The sequence below is a fragment of the Oryzias latipes genome, chromosome 14 (genome assembly GCF_002234675.1).
Source record: "Oryzias latipes chromosome 14, ASM223467v1".
In the NCBI taxonomy this organism is placed as follows: domain Eukaryota; kingdom Metazoa; phylum Chordata; class Actinopteri; order Beloniformes; family Adrianichthyidae; genus Oryzias; species Oryzias latipes.
This window is the reverse complement of record NC_019872.2, coordinates 27,559,426-27,580,101: the sequence shown is the minus strand read 5'-3', so window position 1 is coordinate 27,580,101 and position 20,676 is coordinate 27,559,426. Positions and strand designations below refer to the sequence as shown.

The following is a 20,676-nucleotide window of genomic DNA, read 5'->3' as shown; positions in this document are numbered from 1 at the left end:
CCTAGTTTTAAAGATCTAAAGAAAACTAGCAGGAGCCACATTTCCATAAGAAAATGCAGGGTTGAATGCCATATTGCTGAAAGAAAATGAAACTTAAAGGGTAATAATTGGCAAAATAAAGATATTTTTGTGAAAAATGCCAGAGTCGGGGAATCGAACTAGCGAGCTTTTGCACCAAGGATTCCCCATGTATCTCAATGGAGGCAAAAGTCCTGGAATATCTTGAGAAGTTCAAGGATTTGAAGGACCAAAAGTCACAGCGGGAAAAAGCTGAAAGAGCTGAACATTTCAATGGTTAAACGGTTAAAATAGCTCATTAAATCCTTAAGTATTAAAACAGGACTTTAGCTAAAAGAGAAAAAGACAGCAGAGGGAAATTAAATATATTTTAAAGCTTGTTTTCATGAGTACATCCTTATTCTAAATGTATGATCAAACAGCATTCCAACCATGAACAAATAAAAGCTTAGATCTGGATGAATGTCTTTGGAAAAGTGATCGACTCCGCCTCTTGCTTTATATATGAGACTTGACATCCACAGAGAATGTTTTTTTTTTTTGGTTGTCTTTTTTTTTTACTTCCGGCTCCAACCAGTTGAAGTCAATTCAGTGAATGGTCCAAGTCCTCGTTTCTATGGCAACCACTCTCTCCAATCAGGAGTGAGCTTGTAGCGAGTCCACACCCCTACCACTTGACAGCGGGCTAGACGAAATCTGTCCATCAAGCAGTAGACTCCACCTACTTTTACTGAGGTATTTCAGTTTGTGACTTGGATAACTTAAATTACGGTGAAAAAAAACCCCCAAAAAAATGAGGATTATCAAGAACATGTTAAAAACAAAAAGCACCAAATTCTGACCAATAGAATGGCGGAGTAACAGCTGTTTATCTTCCTGTTTGGAACGCCGTGGGAGGGGTCAAATGAAGACTGAGAAGATGTTTAGCAGCTTCCCTTTAGCGGATCTACAGACTTAATCTGTTAAAGTGAAACGATGGAGTTTCCATGAGGCGTCCTCACAGGAACGGCAGAAAATGTGGCCACGTCATGAATTTCATTCCCTTTCAAATGTTAACTTTAAGAATACAATTTAATTAAAAAAAACTTTAACAAAACCCCCTCCCCTTAAAGTATTATTATGAAATATCTGTACCTGTCTTCACACTCCAATCACAACGTTAAACATTTTTATTTTATAGCTTCTTGAAATATTTAGTCTTGGACATGTGTGACGTCTGACGAATAAAAGTGTCTTTATTTCTTTTACCAGAACCTAACATCACAATGTCAGCTGGCACTTCCTCCCTTTGAACATATCATTTACCAAAATATGCCCTCATTATTAACCCTCTTCCACCGTGCTTGACATAAGTGTTTGTTCCTTTGTTGGCTGTTGGTTTACCTCTAAAGTCTCTGTCAACTGCTTTGACTTTAAGGTAAAATTCATGAAGATTAGCCAGTTTATTTTGTTTTAAAATAACTTTTCAACCAACGCAGGTCGAAGGTTTATACGTTTTTTCGTTTTTTTTCAGGCTCTCATGTCTTTTGTCTCTGTTCTTGTCGTTTCAGCCACATTGGGAACCTTGGAGTTCAGCCTGCAGTATGACCAGGAGAACAACGCTCTGCACTGCACCATCAACAAAGCCAAGGTGAGCCCAGCTCCCCTCTTTGCGGTCGGTGTTTACAGCAGCTCCACCTTTACTGCCTCCACTAAATTCACAGCACATGTTTCCCAAAGTAAACAGATTAAGCCCCTTTCAGCACCCAGATCTGTCAGCGTAGTAAACACGAGAAAGGAAACGACATAAACTGACACATTTTCTCTGCGAATATTTGTACTGGAACCCTCTCCTGCATCAACCTACACATGCCGTCAAAAGATGCTGTGAAAAGGGACTTTACACATCCCACTGTTGTTTATGAGAAAAGCATTCACGCGGCGCAACAATGGCCCGGTATGTATTTCACCATGTGTGGGAAAGCGTGATTCTAGCTGGTGTTTTATGAGACTTTCTTTCTGTAGCTTTCCTCCACCTTCCTCCTTACATCCACTCAATGTTTTTAACCCAGACGTCTCTGCTAAGCTCAGCGTGGATCAGGTTTGGTTCCTAAAGAAATGATGATAAGGACCATCATACGTGATCGGATTTTCCCATTTTTTCTAAACGTGTCATTCAAGGAGGGATTTTAGCGGAAGGGAACTTGATTTTTACGCACTAATTGAGTTTTAATTTCAATTACGGAGGGGTTTCTTCCTTCCTGTTTGCCTGATGAAGTGATGGTCTCCAGAGCCATAACTGGTCGGCCGGCCTGAATAAGCGGTGGGGAGCAGACGGGGGCTTCAGGGGAGCCAGGCTTGGCAGAAGTGCTGCACAGCAGAGTGGGCGTCTTGATTTATATGTTGTTATTTTCTATACTGCTCTCCTCCTGGACTTCATCAACAGCCTGTCCGAGCGGAGGAAACACTTTTACTCTTTCATATTCTTCATTATGAAGTCATACTTGATTGGCTGGTCTGAGCCCTTATTGATTGCAGCTTCCACATTATTACCTGTAACTGATCAAACCTCCAGGTATTGACCTAAAAACACTCCAGACTTTCTCAAATTCCAATATAAAGAGCTTCAAATAAACCCTTAGTGCTAAAAAGGAGAATTCATTTTTTATAATGTGAAGCCATTTGATTATGGTTTGTTGATTGGAAGTTAAGAGGTTTATTGTCAAAACAAAGAAACTTGAGTTTTTAATAAAAATACACAAAACCTTTTATTTAGATTTGGAATTTTTTATATTTCAAGTAACAAAATAAGAATAATACACAAAAACATTACATCATCAGTTATACATTCATACAAAGACGTATCAAACTTAGGATAATTAAAAATAAAATTAAATATTGCTTGAAAGGGAGTGGAAGGAAGCAAACTTAAATACCCCCCCCCCCCACCCGTTCGACCATTTATTACATGATTTATCATTATCCAGTTCCTAGCTTTTATCAGACACAATTAAGAAATATGATTTTAAAATAGACATAACCATTTTATAAATCAACATGGAAAACACAGATTAGTTATCTGAAATATATGCAGATTATATTCATTATAAAAAACATGTATATGATTAAAAAATAATATATCAGTAAAATAGACATAACACTGTTTCAAAAATCTTCATAGCAAAAATTGATCACGTATGAAAAGTTAAAAATATGTGCAAAATTATGTTTCATTAGGAAAAATCATGAATCATCAATCTATGATGATATTATTACCTTTGAAACACTAAAGAAAACATTTTTATGAAATATGAGATATTTTTGAAGCCAATTTTTCTACCCTGAAGTAAGACGACTCGATCTCTGAAGCTCCGCCTTTCGCTCCTTGTGAGGGCCGCCCATTTTGTTTGCTGGGGGCTTTTTCGCTAAATATGTCAGCAAAAAAAAAAAACATAATAAAAATAAACACCCGCTCTGAAATCCTTTTCTGCTTTGATCAACTGCTTTTTTTTTATTCATTGTTAAAGATTTTTCTATGTGATGCAAACATTTACAAAAAAGTGATCAAAGAGACACCCAAACCTATCGTCCCTTTGGTCCATCCTTCTGCTAGAGGTAGAATAAATAATAAATATATAATAAATTCAATTTTCTAAAAGATGTTTTTTGGGTTACAAAATTCTTCAGATTTCTATAAGAAAAGTAATTGCCCCTTTTTGGCATGAAAGTATTGCATTAGCAGAAGCTGAGAGATAAATGAAACACAAAGCAAAGGAAATTCCCAAACAGAGGAGAAACAAAGTCCTTTTTTGAGACCTTTAGGACTCCCAAGAACCAGTCAGATTGCCAGCATTTCAGAGAAAAGATCAAATACATGGCTGTGGGAGTATGATGGTGTGGGGCTGCTTTTTAAATGCAGGACCTGGATGACATGTTAAAAATAAGAAAACCTTGAATTCTGCTCTTAATTTGAAATTCCCAAACATTGACATTTGACTTTTGTGACAGAAAATGATCTAAACTGGCCAGCAGGTCCAAACCTGGATGGATTGGGATTTAAAATGTTGGTTTTGCAGTGATGATGTCAAAGATTGAACTTAAATCTGAAATGATTTATGATGGAAAACTAGTCATATTGTCTAAAAAAAACTATTTAAAAAATCAGCATTTATTTAATTTGGGCAGTGTGGGTTTACAGGTGAAACAGTTGGATCAACGTTTTCTTTGATATTAGATTACATTTCTACTATTATAACATCTACTTTAAATTAGGGGGGTTGTGTTTTTCTAAAAGATGTTTAATTATAATCAAATAATTAACAAAAAAGAGGGCTAAAAAGTATTGGGTCAAATCAGGATGCGTGAATGAAAAACCAGATTAATAGATAAAAAATAAATAGATTGTAAGTTTGATTAGGTAATATGTAAATCTAAAAAAAATGTAAAAACAGTTTTAAACTCGAAAGTACACTTTGTGATTTGACCCCATGGAAAACATTCCACATAGAAGAATGACTCAGACGTTACAATAAATGAAATATAAAACACAAAAACATGGTTTTGTTTTAGAAAGCTGTAAATTCAGAGCCAATTTAGTCCTTTGATGGATTTTTCTTCCTTTTCATCTCAGCATCACGTTGTGTTTTCTGCAGCTGCCCTCTCACTCATAAAATAGCAGTTTAATTTCTATCAGTGAATCAGACATTATCTCACAGTTCAGCTGTGAAACGTGGACCTGTTTACTCTGCACCACCTACTCTTCAACCTACATTAACCCTCCAACACAGCGCTTCATTGTCTGCTGTCTGCAGACCGCCGTTTCATGCCCGCGACGCCCACGCAGCCGTGCACCGTCTCTGGAACGGTTCCTCTGAGATGTTTCTGCGCCTTTGTTTTCATTATCCTCGCCGGCGTCTGTTTTCGTGTCGCTGCTTTTACATAAAGCAATTTGTCCTCGTTTGTAAATCCTGCGTTTCAGTAACAGGAGGGCGAATCTCACAAACGCTTTTTTCTTTTTTTTTCAACGCGTTTGGCTCCAGAGTTTCAGAAACTGGCGTCTGCTGGATGAACAATAAAGTTACGGGGCTGGTTGGTCAACTGGGCGGTTCTTTGTGCCGCATCAGCCTTTTGAGAAGATCCCAGTGATGGTTTGAAGTCTGGAAGGTAGAGCGTCTGTCAAAGACGCTTTCAGCTCAGAGCAGTTCAGCAGCTCCCACTTCAGACAGCCGATCACGCTTTGGACATCTGCTTTGGAGCTGGAAAGTACATAACATGCCAATGTCAGTTTCCACAAGATCAGGCGGGTTCTCCACGGAAAGAACATCACCTCTGCTAATAAAGAGGAATTTCTTTACAAGTTTTGTCCAAACTCCATATAGAAAATTCAATATCAAAGCATGAAATCCATGAGAAGAATTTCCTTTAAGTTTTTCTTCTAGTTTTTAACAATATCCCACTTGTTTTTATATTCAGACATTCCACAATTGTTCACCGTAATTCACCAGTTATAGGAACAAAACATTCTTAATCCAAATGATATGGATTTTAACGTTGTTTTTAACGGCGCTGGTCCCTCGCCATATCACGGTTCACCTTCAGCAGTCTCGCTGTTTCACAGATTCTTCTAACAGTTTTGCTTTTTTCCGTTTTTTTGAAGTACATCGTGTTCTGCATCCTGATTGGTTGTAGGCAATTGTCAGTCAATCTCCTCCGTGCCTCGTCTCCTGTACAGAATGCGTTCAATTTGCAGGAGTTACATTAATCTTCATCGCATTCAGATCGTTGTTGATGGTTACTTACTAAGGTTTGAACTTTGAGAGAAAAGTGTGAAAATGTCTGAGGAAAAGCGAGGACTTTCACAGCATTAACACATACGGAATTGTTGTATAAATAGAAATATTCCACTTTGTGTATTTTGTCTATGACTTCTTATTTTTAGAACGTAACCAGGGACCATTGTACATCCAATGGATTTGAACATTTGGTTTGTGTTCCGATTCCATGGATTCATTTGTTGCTGACGATTCTTTGGGCACTTTTTCTGTAAGTCAAACACTACAAAAATCTGTCAAAGGAGCCTTTGGATTCCCATAGTGATGCATTTGTATGCATACTTATGGATTTGTTTATTCATTCAACCTTTTTTTCAAGCGAGAGACGTTCACTTAAAACAATATTTAGTGTTTTTCCTCATTTTTCTGATGATGGAGCACATATATAAAGAAAAAGAAGCTTAAGATTGCATTTCTGAGTATGTCTTCATTAGAATCATTTTGAATCAGAAGAAAAAAGGCCGTTTGAAAAGGATCGTATTTGTGACGTAGAAAACCTGCTGGGCGGGGCCACAAGCCCCCTGCTCTGCTCCATTCTGATCATCCACTCCGAGACAAATGGATCCATGAACGTCTTTGGTTTCCTCGTCTCAGCTGGAATCGGGATCTAAACTGGACGGGTCCGACATTGCTCACTATTATTGTTGCACCGCTAACGTTAGGTTGGGGGTGTGAGGGGCTATAAGCTAGCAGGAGAGGGTGTAAACAGAGAGCTCTCAGCAATAGGGAAGTTGAGCCCACAAGCCAGAGGTGAATTTATGATTCAGTTACCGCTATGAACCCCATTGAGATGACTTTTGTTGTCAATATTGGGCTATATAAATAAAGTTGAATTGAATTGAATTGAAATAAGGCTCTCATCGTTTCTGGTTTCGATGTGATGCTCCATTTTTTATGACACATCTAACACACAAGCCGAGTTGAGATTCAAACATATTAGTTCAAACTAAATAATGCTGTGAGACGGTTGAGTGAAATGTTCAAATATTAATGTGACAACAATGGGTGGAAAAAAGGCAAATAATCTGCCATGTTTGCATCCTGTTAGTGATAAAAACAAAAAGCCTGACTTGGTTTGTGGGCAGAAATGTTTTTCATCCTCTGTGTTTCCGCTGCTCACTGTGGCCCACTTCATTCAAAACTTAATTAATGTCAACAAATCAAAAATTCGTTTGTGGCGAGCGTTTCCTTGTCAACAAAGCAATCCAGATTGAAAATGACTGTAATCAGTTTTGCACTCCGTTTGCAAAGAAAGCACTATTTATGTAAATTGAGTTGTTTACGTAGGAATTTCTGTGCTGGTTTTTTATTTCATGTGCTGTGTTCCTGACGTGTTTGCATGTTAGCATGTATGTTTCTTTTTTAATTATTTTTCTTTTTCTTCCACCTTCACTCTCTTGCATGCTGTCATCATCTGTGCTGTAAAAAAAACAGCTTCCAGTTCCCAGATACAGGAAGGTAAGCTGCTGGGATGAACTGACATCCCCACAAAAACCCACCTGTAGTTGGATCCTCCCCAAATCCAGACCCTCCCCGCCCGGTTCATCCCACACCTTCCTTTTGTTATCACAGCAAATGCTCGGCAGCAAAAAGTGTTCTGAGTGAATCCTGGTTTCCCGAACTCTTCTTCAGCAGGACGAGTTAATGAAAAGCTGATAACGATGACAGAGGCAGGGAAAGCAAGTCTCTGATTAACCACCGCTGACTCAAAGGTCAGCCTCGGTTCTGACGGACGGAAGATAAAGCACATCTGTTGGAAACAAACTCCACCACGCTGCTCAACATCAGCTTCCCCAACTTTCCTCTTGTGTGTTTCATTACCTGACTGCAACTGCTGACCAACTTCACAGGAAAGAATAACAAGCTCCTGTAAAAAAAGGCTTGACTGTTGACTTTATTGATAAAGACAAAGATTGTAATCAGGCAGTTTTGCAGTTCCTTCGCTTCTGCATTTGAGAAAATATGTCCAAAGTGAGAGTTCACAAACTTATGTGCAACATATTTAACCATTCTGTTCCTGAAGACAAAGAGATGCGGTCACACTTTGAACTGAACTGATGCTGTTTTCACAGAACCGAAGCAGCTCAAAACCCATACGAAGAGAAGAACCACAAGCTAAGTGTCACGAGAACAGGCAGGCGGCTCGATCCAATGCAAAATTAGCTTAGCTAAAAGTCCACCAAGCTCAATCGGGGTCAGGCAGGCAGGGGTCAACAACAGGCATGAGATATGAACAGAGGAGAGACAGGAGTAGTCAGGATCCAGGCCTGTGCCTTACTGACTACTAGTCAGTTTGCGTTATTTATTCAGCCTTAAATACATGTATTCACTGACTATTTACTGACTACTAGTCAGTAAGGCCTGTGCCTTACTAAGGCACAGAAAACTGAACCATTAAGATGACGATCCGACATAGGAGACACTGACTTTCCAAAGCCTCAGTCCTAACTCCTCTTACGGGCAGATATAGGCTATCTGCAGGTAAAGAATGGTCAAACCTGTGCGAGGCACCCAAGTGACCTACACAAAATATCAAGGTTGAGGCCGCTCTGTGAACCCGTTATGGGAGGGCTGCGGGCGACAGGTCCTAGTGAATACTTATACAACATGGAAGGGAAGTAGGTGAGACACAGGAACATTGTACTGTACTGTAGGGAGGCGTACAACATCATAACCTTTTCACACAACAATGGTACATTCCATTTTCATGATGTCCCTTGAGGCATTCGTATGAACCTCAAGGGAATGGCAAGACACACCCTTAACCGTTGTGCTATGACCCCCCCCTTCCATTGAGGTGTTCTCCCTACCATGACAAAGGTGGATAAAGGTGGAAAGATTTCATGTAATCCATGGACACCAGTGAAGATCACAAATCATTGAAGAAAAAAGGTTCAGAGCACTGTCTAGTGGGTCTAGATGACCCAACTCCCAATGTTAAAGTGCCTAGGATAGCACAAGGGTTACGATGCATCCACACCTCTCTACGATCCGCCACGGACCCGGACAACCCAAACACCCAAATGGGTCAACACCTGTGTACAGGTGCATGCGACTCAGGCTTCAATACTTTTGGCCTAACACCAAAGTACAGACAGCCGCCAGTCTGCACAGACACCCAAAGAGAAAAACAGAATGAGAACAAAACAAAACATTCAAACGGGCAAATCATGAAACAGTTTCCAAATTCTGTAAACAAATTGATCCACAGTTTGTTCCTGTTTTTTTTTTATCTTCCTTGAGAAACAACAAAAGGAAGAAAAAGTAGGTTTAGTTTGGTGTGTGTGTGTATGAACCCAGTTCTTTGTTAATTAGTAAAGTTTGGTTTATTCCCTCAATGGTTGATTGATTTCTGCAGGCCAAAGCTCTCTTCAATCAATGCTGGAGTCAACATAGATGATTTTCCCCCTGGAGCCTGAAAGCATCAACATTTGAGCTGCGAGTCCAACTCCCAAGATATACGTATTTATATACTTGTAACCCTGCAGCAACAGAGGAATACACAATATATGACAGACTTTAACCACACAGTACAACAGTTAATCAACACCATACGCTCATGTCATAAGGAGAACATGAGGAATTCAAACAAAAATGAATAATAGCTAAAACACGGAGTGTTTTACCGGTCGATTACACCACATTGATAAAAGATGACGGAAGAACCCGGCAAATGCTGGGATGAAAGACTAACACTGCTGACAAATACAACGTCGCAAAGAGCTTAGAGAGCAGATTTAAAGGACATTCGCCATAACTCTGCATCTGTCTTCACCGAAGCATTAAAGAAGATTGTCCAATACCTTCAAACCTCCCGTAATGACTCGTAGTTGCTCTGAAAAGCTTTGCAGTGATTGGACAAGTCACAAATTGGGACAATGAAGCCTCTTGCAGGAAGAAAATGGAAAAACAGAAACAGGAAGGTGTTGGTTGTACTTAATTCTGTTTGAACTCCAAGATTTATGGAAAGACGAAAAACAAAACAGCTGTAGATCACGCATGTTTTTTTGTTTAGATGCATTTTCCTTGTTGTTCATAAACCCTGCGCGATCCTACTGAAGAGAACCACACCGCTACCATTAAGGCTTTCCCCCATGCGGGGGAACATCTACTTCTCTAATTGTGAAAAGCTAAAAAATGAAATGTAAAAAAAGCCTCTTAACGATGCTGCCTCTACCCTGAAAGCAGCATTTTAATCACGTTCATGTTCCAGTCAGACATTTAAAAGCTCAAATGAGGAAGATCAGGCTCGGCTGCTGGTTTAAAAATGTTGCGGCGGACGTCTGCGGAGATATCTGAAAGTCTTCCCATGGTACCGCAGACAGATTAGGTTTTCTTAATCGTACCAGGTGTGGTGAGACTCACACAAATGAAAAAAGCTCAGCTTTAACAGACAAAGACTTTCCATCTGTTTACGACTCATTTAAACACAAATGGTTAAAGAAAAAAGCTTGTGGAAATCGCTGCTACAAACAGCAACACAAACCAGCTGTTTGCTGATTCTTCTGTAGGGAAAACTCAGAGAATCGAGAAAAAAAACACACAAATTGATTCATTATGATAAATATATTTTATGGTTTTTTTAACCCCATGTTGCTACAAATACTTCTAGGGATTTTACTGTAACTTTGGCATCCTGGAGATGACCCATGGATTTGGTTTGCTGTAAACAAAGCCCCTTATTCTGTCATTTCTAACAAAACGAAGCCACAGTTCCTGAAGCTGTCACGCAGAACGGGTCTTCCGCCAAAGCCAGAACAGCTACTCAATCTGGAGATTTTCAGGAGATTAAACCCGTGTTTAACCTTTAACCTTTAAACTCGCCACAGGTTCTTTGACGCGCCGTAACTCTGACCATTTACGTGATCGATGTAAATCGGCTGATTCTGACGAAGGTCTTTGCACCGTTATGCAAAGCTGCGTTTCTGTGCTTCAGAATGATGTTAGTGCATGAACGGTTAAAGCAGGGGTGTCAAACATACGGCCCGCGGGACGTATCCGGCCCGCCAGGTGCTTTAGTCCGGCCCACATATGAAGAGTAAAAATCATAAGGATGTTTAAAAACGAAAGCACGTTTCTAGTCCATTCTTGTGGCGAGTTATGATTTTTTAAAGAAATAACCGAAATGCGCAATTCTGCCACTAGGGGGAGCAAAGGAAAGGGAAAACAGGTGAAACAGCATATATCTGCACCTGCCAAAAGCGAAACCTAACAGCTCTGTGTCTGGGTAGGCAGTAGTTCGGTGGTAGTTCCCTGTGAGCCTCACCGCTGTTACGTTGCTATAGATATAGAATGATCAGTAGTGACACAATAATGACCAACATGTTGTCAAAAAGTAAAAAAGGTTGAAGTGAAGTCCTAAGCTTTCTTGAGTTTATTATTGGGGCTGCTTCAGAGTCAGTTGGATAATGTTAAGTCCGTATAAAATTGAATGGACCTTTTTTTAAGTGAAATTAATTTTATTTAAGATCCATTGGCCTCTGTGAATGAATGTGTAATAATAAATTATTAGGCTACCATGTTGGTTGAGGCATGTTTTCCAATTCAGTTAAAAAACAAAAACAAAAGCTGTGATTTTGTCTTTACGTTACGGGTCCGGCCCATTCAACCCAATGGGTTGAATGTTGCCCCCGAAACATAATGAGTTTGACACCCCTGGGTTAAAGAGTTATGCCCTGGTTTATACTTAACCTCGATCAGCCATCAATTGTATCCACAATGGCGCGCTCTACTTCATGCTAGCGTAGGCTGGTTTTGCTTGTGACTGTCCGCGATAACTACAATGAACTTCTGTGGTGTTTATACTTTTCAAGCAACAGATTATCCCCGGCGTTCATTTTTTTTAACATGCTCCGTCTGCGAACGCACAGGTACACAATGAGGCAGAGGAGGAAGTGGTGTGTTCGTCCACCAAATAGAAGCAAGCAATACAGAGGGGGAAAAATAAAAAAAATAAAAAACGGGCAAGTTGCATTCTCTAGTGCCGTGATATGAGTTATTAGATATATCGTCCCAGCAACTTACTCTATTTTCTATCCTTCTTTGCTATATAAACTAGACTGCACTATTGTTTGGTGCCCGTAATGTGATGACTGTATAAACCGGGCTTTAAAGGATTAAAAAGAAAATTAACGCAAATTTTAAATCAAACTTTATTTACAAAAAGCACTTTTCAAAAAAACGTTGCCAGTAAAATTTTAACAAAAATCAACCCGTCCCTTTATCCACCTCTTCCGTTGACAAATACACCCCATTGCCCCACCCACACACAATAAATACAGACTTGAAAAGACGACAGTAAACTTTTCAGACTTATCTGTTCCTGATCTACACCAGGAGTTTTGTCATGTTCAGTAGATTTCTAGAAGCACTGACATCACATCAGATCATCAGATGAGGAACGGAGGCCTCAGCATTGTTTCTTTTGCTAGCCTTCTCACTTTTTGGCAACATGATAAAAGTTATTTATTAATGACGGAAGTTTGTTTTTTAAATGACCAGTAAAGTCTCTTTTCTGGTTCTAAAACCAACATGTCCCTGTGTTCAAGCAACACAGACCGTCCCTTCTGTAGACGTTGAACCATCAGTGTCAGCAGTTAGGGTGATTAATGGAGCCCGACTGCTGGGATGGGGCGTCGCCGTGACTTCAGAGCTGCCGTGGACCTCAGACGCGTTAACCCCGTCTTGAACGGGAGTTTGGGTCAGCTCCCCCCGCATGAATCAATGCCCCCTCTCTCAATTCAGCCCGTTATCTGCTGCTCCAGGTGATTGATGCTTCCTCCACCTGCAGGATAGCAGGCCGGGCAGACCCGATAACAAAGACATATGTCCCCTCGATGAAAGGTCTGATAGCTCAATGGAGAAGAAGCAGCCCTCAGAAAAACTCAGACGTGAAGCAGCAACGAAATGTGATACAACAGATAAAAGAGAAACCTAAACCTACAGATCAAGCAAAGTTCTTCTGATTCTACTATCACTCCTAATTTCTGAATCCATTTGATTCAATGAGACATGATTAGAGTCCAGTTGTGCTCCAACTACCTATAAATATATATTTTCATTATAAAATTGTATTTATTTGTCACATCAGTGGGGATTTAAACTCAGCAAAGGTGAAACTTTTTAATAAGCAAGAGAAAATCTGTTTTTTTTCTCTTTATGGATTTCATAAATAATTATTAGATCATTTTAAAAATTATCATTTCAATTCATATATTTTTTAATCAAAGCCTAATTATGAAAATTATGTTAAAGACACTCTTAAGCTTGTTTGTTCCATCGTTTGTTTTTTCTGTATTTCTATTTCTACAATAATAACTCATCCCAACGTCTGTAGTCTTTTCTTTTCTTCTGTCTTCATGCTCTTTTGTGCAGCCATGCAGTTGTTTGTCACAGGAGCAGAATGAGTTCCTGCTGCAACGGCAGCGGCTTCCCGTAAAATGATGAAGTCTGAGTGGAAGCATGTGCTGCTTCAAAGCCTGGAAATACCACTGAGCATCATGGTGCCTTCACACATGCGCAGGTCGTCCACGCCGTGTGCCCTGGTGCTCATTCACATCCACACCCATGCTGCTTTTCAATGAGCTCGGGTCTGGGGAACACACCAACTCTTTTGGGATCCTTTCTGTTAAAACTGTGAGGTTTTTTGATGATAAAGTGATCATTTTGTGTTGGAGGATCTTATGGACGGTGACAGCTAAAGAGGGAAGTCAGCTTTTAAAAGTTACAGTGCCTTTCTTTAGGTTCCTGAACTTTAATTGGGTTCAGAAAATTCCCCCCATGTTTTGGTTGCCTCTTCATTTTAAAGGTTTGTTCCAGTTTCTCTGCTGTGAGACATTTCAGAACCATCTTCGTGTCAGGTCTTTATCCTGTCCTGTCACATTGTTTGGGCCCGTGGAGGGTTATTTCTGTCAATTTTGAGAGATTCTCTGTGACGGTCCATAGATTTCAATGATGACTTATTTAAAATGTTCAGTTCTTGTGACATTTCTCACAAAGTGGCTTACATTGATCAGCAGGCCCAACAGTTACCAGAACTCTTCCTGGCCTTTAATGATGCATCGATAAGGCTGAGCGCTTTCGTCGGTTCCGTCTTATCATCCTTTGAGACTAAACTGTACTTGATTCAAGACAAAATGTGAGATTATTTATCTTTTTTTTATATTTGTACAAAAACAGGAAGGGGAACAGACAAATATTTTAGACTATTTATGCAATACACACATCAATTTCTGACCATCTAGTTATAATAGTTTTCGAGATTTAGGGCAGAAGGGTGTGGCACCATTTACATCGCCACCTATGGCAAATGGGTGTCAAACCTGTTGAGCCCATTCATCACCTCTATTGGCACTACACTTTCAAATCTGGTTAAGGATTTGTACCATCACAAAATTGACAATCACGCTCCTCTAAATTGCATTGCAAACCAAAGGTACCGTTGGACATGTGGTCCTCCAAATAAGGTAAATACCAAAATGTTTAAAGGTTGGTTAAAGAATGATGAAGAAGCTAAAAGAGGGCTTTGCAAAAAATCCAAAATGGAATTTCTTATGATAGAAGTGGGCAGTCCAATTTAAAAAAAAAAAAAAAAAAAGTTTCTCTGAAAAAAATAATTTTGTTTCTACGACTATGAAGGCAAATTCAGACCAAAATCCATCTTGCACCATACCTGACCACATGGTGGCGCAATATAGCCATGTGTGATGAGAACTGGGTGGACAGATCATTTGATGACCAACAACTTCAGAACTAACATTAACTCAGTAGTTTTTAGGATATAGAACTTGAAAGTTTCTATGACAGGGAAGTTGTAGGAAATCAAATAAACGATGAGTCCAAATGCTACCAAAAGATACAGCATATCATTCCCAACGGAGATCTTCAAACTACAAGTGAAATCATTTCAAAACTGAAGCAGCATTTCAAAAAAACAGGCAGAGAAAAAATGATTAAAACGAGAGGGTAAACTTTTGGGTCAAGCTGCTGTTTGCTGTGTTTCCATTTCCAGCTCGTGTTTCCCCGCCGATATCAATTATTTATCTAGAGAAAAAAGGATGTTAGCTTCTTTTCATGGCACTTTTATGAGGCTATTCATAAGAGCCGTCGTGAATGAACTCATGCTTGATGGAAGGTGTGTGGACACACTCCCATCTGCCTGCTGCAGCGGCCATTTCTCCCAAACTCCCTGTAATTATGATCAACACACTATTCACGCCGTCCGCAGCCGGATGCAGCTGTCGCAATCGCTTATTTTGTGTGGAGAAAACACCCAAAAAGCTCAATTTAAACCTGTTAAAGCCCCGAGGTGAGCAGAAAGAACTCCAGTCAAAAATAAAGGAGACGTGGAAAACACTGAGCTGTTCTGTAAAGCCGGACAACATATATATCCAAATATTTTCAGCCTCCGTGCAGCCCGGCTGTCGCTCTGATAAAAGAAAACGAGAAGCAAGATTCAGGGGGAAGGGTCACGGCTGCCACAGAGATTGGAGCTGCAGAGGGAATTCTGGTTCTTGATATTTCAGTCTGCCGCTGCCGTCACTCGACCATGTACCGTCACACAACGACATGTTTCATTTCAAAGATCAAAACCTTTCCCAAAAAGTTATTTAGCCTTTGTCACGTAGTCAAAAACATGAAATACAGAGAAAAAAGAAAGATTTCTAATGAATTAATAATAGAGGTGGGTGCGACTAGTCTTGAAATGCACATTCTTTAGTTGGAATTTTGTTGTTTTATATTCTAAATTAACTGTCTGATTAATCCTTACAGACATTCACATGAGTTCAGCTGCTACCCTAAACACAAAAGCATCGGTCTGGTCAAATACAGAACATGGGAAGCAGTGACAGTTGCTTTTTGTCAGAACAGATGATCCTAACATTTCCAGACAGAAACTCCTGCTAAGAGGTAAACTGTGAGCTCAACTCATCTGATTATGGACAGAAAACATCCCAAAATATGGTTTCCAAGGGCAACAGGGATATTCTGGGGATTAAGGAAAAGATTGCTACTGTTTTCTAAAAAGAAAGTGTGGTTTTTGGTGAGATCTTAAAGACACAGGGTTGTTTTTTTAGCAACATTCTTTACAATGTACGACAAAGTATTATGGCCACCATTCATTAATATGAATATGAATAAATACATTTACGAGAATAAAGTCAGAAAATGAAGAGAGAAAAAAAGTAAAAGATTTTGAGAATAAAGCCATGTACTACTTTAATAATAATATTTACAGTAGTGAAGGCAAAACCAGCTACATCTGACGCAGAGAAAAGCAGGTTTGCCATTTATTTATGCAATTATTTAGCGACGTTATCCAACAGGATTGAAGTGTTTTCGCAATCAACGTAAACATTCAGAAGCAAAGAAAAACCACTTTGTGACCTTATCCAACATTTTACAATCGTAAAGTGTTAACACGCCTTTAACACTTAGTGTTAACACGCATTTATTGCCTAAAAACGGACAAAGTGTTACAGTAGTTGTGCTGCATTGTTCTCCACAAAGTGGAATTTATGAAGTCCTTGGTTAGACTTTGAAAGCCTGTAAAGAGTTCTTCTTTTTATTTACTTATGGATGGTAAACCAACAAAAAACAAACAGCGCCCCCTACTGTCAAATCGGTATAAAACATGCCCAGTCTGGACAGAGATGAGTAAGAAACTGCATTTAATTACTAACATTAATAACATTAATAGGAATTTTGTTTATCAAATAATTAGTGTGATTAATGTGTCTTAGTCTATTTTAGATATATTAAAGCTGCATGAATGAATGTTGCTCCTGCTAATTACACACACACATCTGATATAACGGATTTTAGCAGAATTCTTCTGAGGCCGACAGACCAACAGGTTGTGTTTTCCTTCAATCTTTATAAATATTGGAGTAATTGAACGCATTTCTTTGAAATAGTGTATATGAACTCGCCTTGAAATCCTAACGGAGCTGCTTATAGAGCGCTAATAATAATTGTTGACATCACTTGTGGGGGGGGGTCAGAGCCGGTTATGCAAATGAGATGTCTGCTGAATGAATAGTTGAGCTCAGAGACCGGATGAGTCATCTGGTAACTGATAACAGACCCTGCAGGTCTTTATTTATCCTCAGCAGATAAAGCTGAGTTTTTCTTTAGCTGATTGTAGCTCAGACAAATATGTGACGGCATGAACCAAACATGGAGGCACACAAACCTCAAAACCTGCCTGACATCCTCAGATTTTTGGTTTCACTTGGGTTGTTTTGGGTTTCCAGCAAATTCTCAAACTCTTTACCAAAATCGAACTATTTTTTTCCGAATCTGGAAGTTCGTTAAACTTTTTTGTTGAATTTCTTCACGACAGCGTTCTCTTCAAGGATGTTTTTGATCAAATCAAATCAAACTTGGAGCACTTTTCCGACTAATGCAACCCCAAGGTGCTTCACAGTAAAACGCTTCTCAAATTAAAAAAACTGAAAAATAGATTAAGAAAGAATAATCATATGTGGTTATAGAGAGACGTACGCTATATTGTTTTGTTCTGTGTCGCGTCTTGGATTTGTTAATCAGATTAAAACCATGTGGAGTTTAGTTTGGAGTTTAAACTTTAGGGGAAAATTCCAACGTTTTCATGTGGGTGGTCTGATCCAGCTCTTCTCAGTCGGCCGTGGTTTACCTGGGGGGGTCGATGGAGGTCAGTGGACCAAGCAGCTGTTTGTTCCGGGACAACACCCTGTCCTGCAGTCAACCGTAAGAAAGAAGCTTTAGAATGAAGCTCCTGCCAAAGGCGAGGGAACTCCAATCCCAACCAGACTTCACTTCGTTTTCTGCATCAGCCTTCGGGAGCCTCACCGTGGTTTGCTACAGAAACGTGTTTTAACTGTGGAGTTTACACAAAAAAGATGACAGCTGATGATGGAGGATGAAAAAAATGCAGAGCTTCTTTGTGATGTAAAAAATACGCTTGGCGGGCTACAAGCTCCCTGCTCTGCTCTACACAAGGGAGGGGTAGGGGGGCGGGGTCGCCCACAACCCAGAGGCTGTCCTGGAAGACGGCATCAGGTTTTTTTTGGATTCTGCATAAAACAGCACAGTCAAAATTAGTGCTAGATTTACGTTAATGGGGTTTAAGAGTTACTGTACTCAGAAGAGTTACGGACTCATAAGTGGGCGGAGCCACAGATGAACTCATTCAGTCACATCCAATCGGATGCACCTAGTCCAGGCGGGCAGCGTGGCGCTCCCGCCTTCATGGAGAATCCCACAGAGGAAGTAACAAACTTCTTTTCCTAAAGTAAAGTATTTCTGCAGTGGAGAGTCTGTTGTTCCATATGGGTCCATGCATCTTGTCTCCATACATGACAAGATTTATGGAGAGATTCGACCCTCTGTATTCAAACTAAAGGATGAATCGATGGATGTCCCTTAAATGTGAAACTGGTGATTTCTTTTTTTTTTTTTGACAAACTGACAGTGAAACGTTTTATATTAAAAATCTTAATCTTGTTTAGCAAAATTCCACCTTCATAAATGGGAAGTGTGACACTGTAGGCCACTTTTCCTAGTTTTAATCAAAGAAGTAGTCATACTTTTCGATGATTTGATACATTTATCAAATCTATGAAGCTTGTTTTGTTTTTCTAGTCTTCCCTCTTGTAATATTTGACAATAAATAAAAAGAAAACTGTGGATTCTGTTAGATTCTACCTGTTAGATTGTGTTGAGTTGAGCAAACTACTGCGGTTTGTGTAAAAATCCCTCCACTTTAGCCTTAAAACATTTGTTCTTTAGCTTCTCTTCATTTCCAAAGTTCCAAAGTGTATTTTCCCATCTTTTCCAACATGTTTTCCCTTATATTACATTGTTTTTAAGCTTTCTGGATGTTTTGGTGGAGTAGAATCAGACATTTGAAGCCTTTTCTTTACTTTCTTCCAGCATTGCAGCATCTGTTCCTTTTTTATTCAATCTTTTTTTTTTTTGAGCCCCGGAGGCGTCTTCACACGGCGTAAGAAGCCGTTCAAGAGCCCTCACCATGCAGGAGTCCCTTAAAACTGCTCATTAATGGGGAGCTTTTACAAACCTGCTGCTTTCAGTACATCTGTATTTTCATTGATGAACAGACACGGGAAGTTTCATTCACGCCTGATGGTTTACAACACAATTGTGTTTTACAACAAACGTCCCACAGATTGAGAAGTTAACTAATTAACCACATCGTTTAGTCAAAGACCGTTTATGTTTTACTTAATGGTTGTTGGTAAAGTTCCTAATTGCAATACTTCTGCAAGTTTTAACGAAAAAAAGCAGCAAATCTGTGATTCTTAGTTAAACATGAATTAATTGAATAAATAAGTGATATGGTATTTTTATTCCTGATTTTAAAAGTGTCGGCCTATGGCTAGCCGGTGTTCTGCGACGCACCGACTCCTCACCAGTCCTGAAATACCCCTGAAAGCGTTCTCAGTGCAACACTCTTTTCTATGACTCTGCTGGGCTTATTTTGTTCACGGTGTCTGTAACCTTTACCTCCTGCACCTCCTCACGGTTTTATCGATTTGCTCCTGAAAGGATTGTTAAGCCTGTTTATTCCCGTCTGTGTTTCCTCGGGAGCCTGTTGGGTTTGTATAACTGAGGTGGTTTGGATCAAAATATCTTAAACATCATATTCTTTTTGGGTAGAAAGATTCAAATCAACTGCTGCCAAAGCAAATACACCACACAGTTTCTGGATCTTCTGTTGGAGTTAATAATGAAGTTGATGTTCAGTAACGTTTCTTCAACGATGGTCGTTTTTATGAACTTCTTTAGCCCCTCCCCCTTACATGAGTAGTGTTCTGTATAAAAAGCATCACCTTCAATCAAGGTATAAATGCAAAATAAATGAATAAATATTGAAGAATATGTAAATGAACTTCTGATTTTCTGAACTACTGCAGTTCCAGTGTTCGCCTGTGGGGGCATCAATGTCATGAAAATGACTGTAGGCGTCAAAGAGAATAACATCATGTCGCTGAATTCCCTGAGTTCTGCATTTTTCGGGGTGTACAAATTTAGAATTACAAAATTCAGTGTCCTGGAAATTTCACAGAAGTCTCTCTGAAAAACTAGTGTCCATCCATCTTCGCTAGGTTGGTAGAAATAGACCACAATGCATTGCGTCTGAACAAATTTTAATTAAAAAAATGTATTATTAAGCGTGCCATTTTTAATTATCAGTTCAGAACAGATAAATTGTCACTGAAAGCTCAGAGGTCAGGTTTTTTGCTTCGACAAATAGGTGATGTCGTTTTTGGTGCCTTAAGAGAAAAGAAGTAATGAGCGTGACGTTAAAATCCCCGGCGCTGGATAGTCTCATATTTTATAGTCTTTTAACCCTTGTGCTATCTTAGATGACCCCCCCCCCCTTCCATTGACGTGTTCTCCCTACCATGACAAAGGTGGATAAAGGTGGAAAGATTTCATGTAATCCATGGACACCAGTGAAGATCACAAATCATTGAAGAAAAAAGGTTCAGAGCACTGTCTAGTGGGTCTAGATCCACCAACTCCCAATGGTAAAGTGCCTAGGACAGCACAAGGGTTACAGGTTAGGGAGTTGTGAGGGAATTAAAGACTGCTTACGTCTTAAAGGGCCTGGATCATGCTTTTCTGTTAGAGTAAACTATCATTTTCTCACCCGAAAGTAAGACGACTCGATCTCTGAGGCTCCGCCTTTTGCTCCTTGTGGGTGTCGCCCATTTCATGACGTCATCCTAGAGCCGGCCTCGGCAGCGTGTCTGCATGTCCCCCACGAAAAACAAACAACACCCAAACTTTTGCAGAGATGGATGTATACATATAGTGCATAAAAAAGGAAAGCGTTTAGCCA

General features: G+C 39.6%; 1 protein-coding gene across 4 annotated transcripts in view; it reads left to right on the top strand.

The window, feature by feature from the left end:
* The window catches only part of doc2b (double C2 domain beta), a 134,955-nt gene that overhangs the window by 67,177 nt on the left and 47,102 nt on the right, over nt 1-20,676 (top strand). For 2 of the 4 annotated variants that reach the window (XR_002874578.1, XM_020709165.2), the window contains exons 2-3: nt 1,569-1,648; nt 7,263-7,286. Coding sequence is in view for 3 of the 4 variants with exons in the window: in XM_020709165.2 (XP_020564824.1) it covers nt 1,569-1,648; nt 7,263-7,286 (104 nt within the window). In the remaining variant the exon portion in view is untranslated. The remainder of the gene's footprint in view (nt 1-1,568; nt 1,649-7,262; nt 7,287-20,676) is intronic. The other 2 variants (XM_023962298.1, XM_004076803.4) reach the window with 1 other exon arrangement.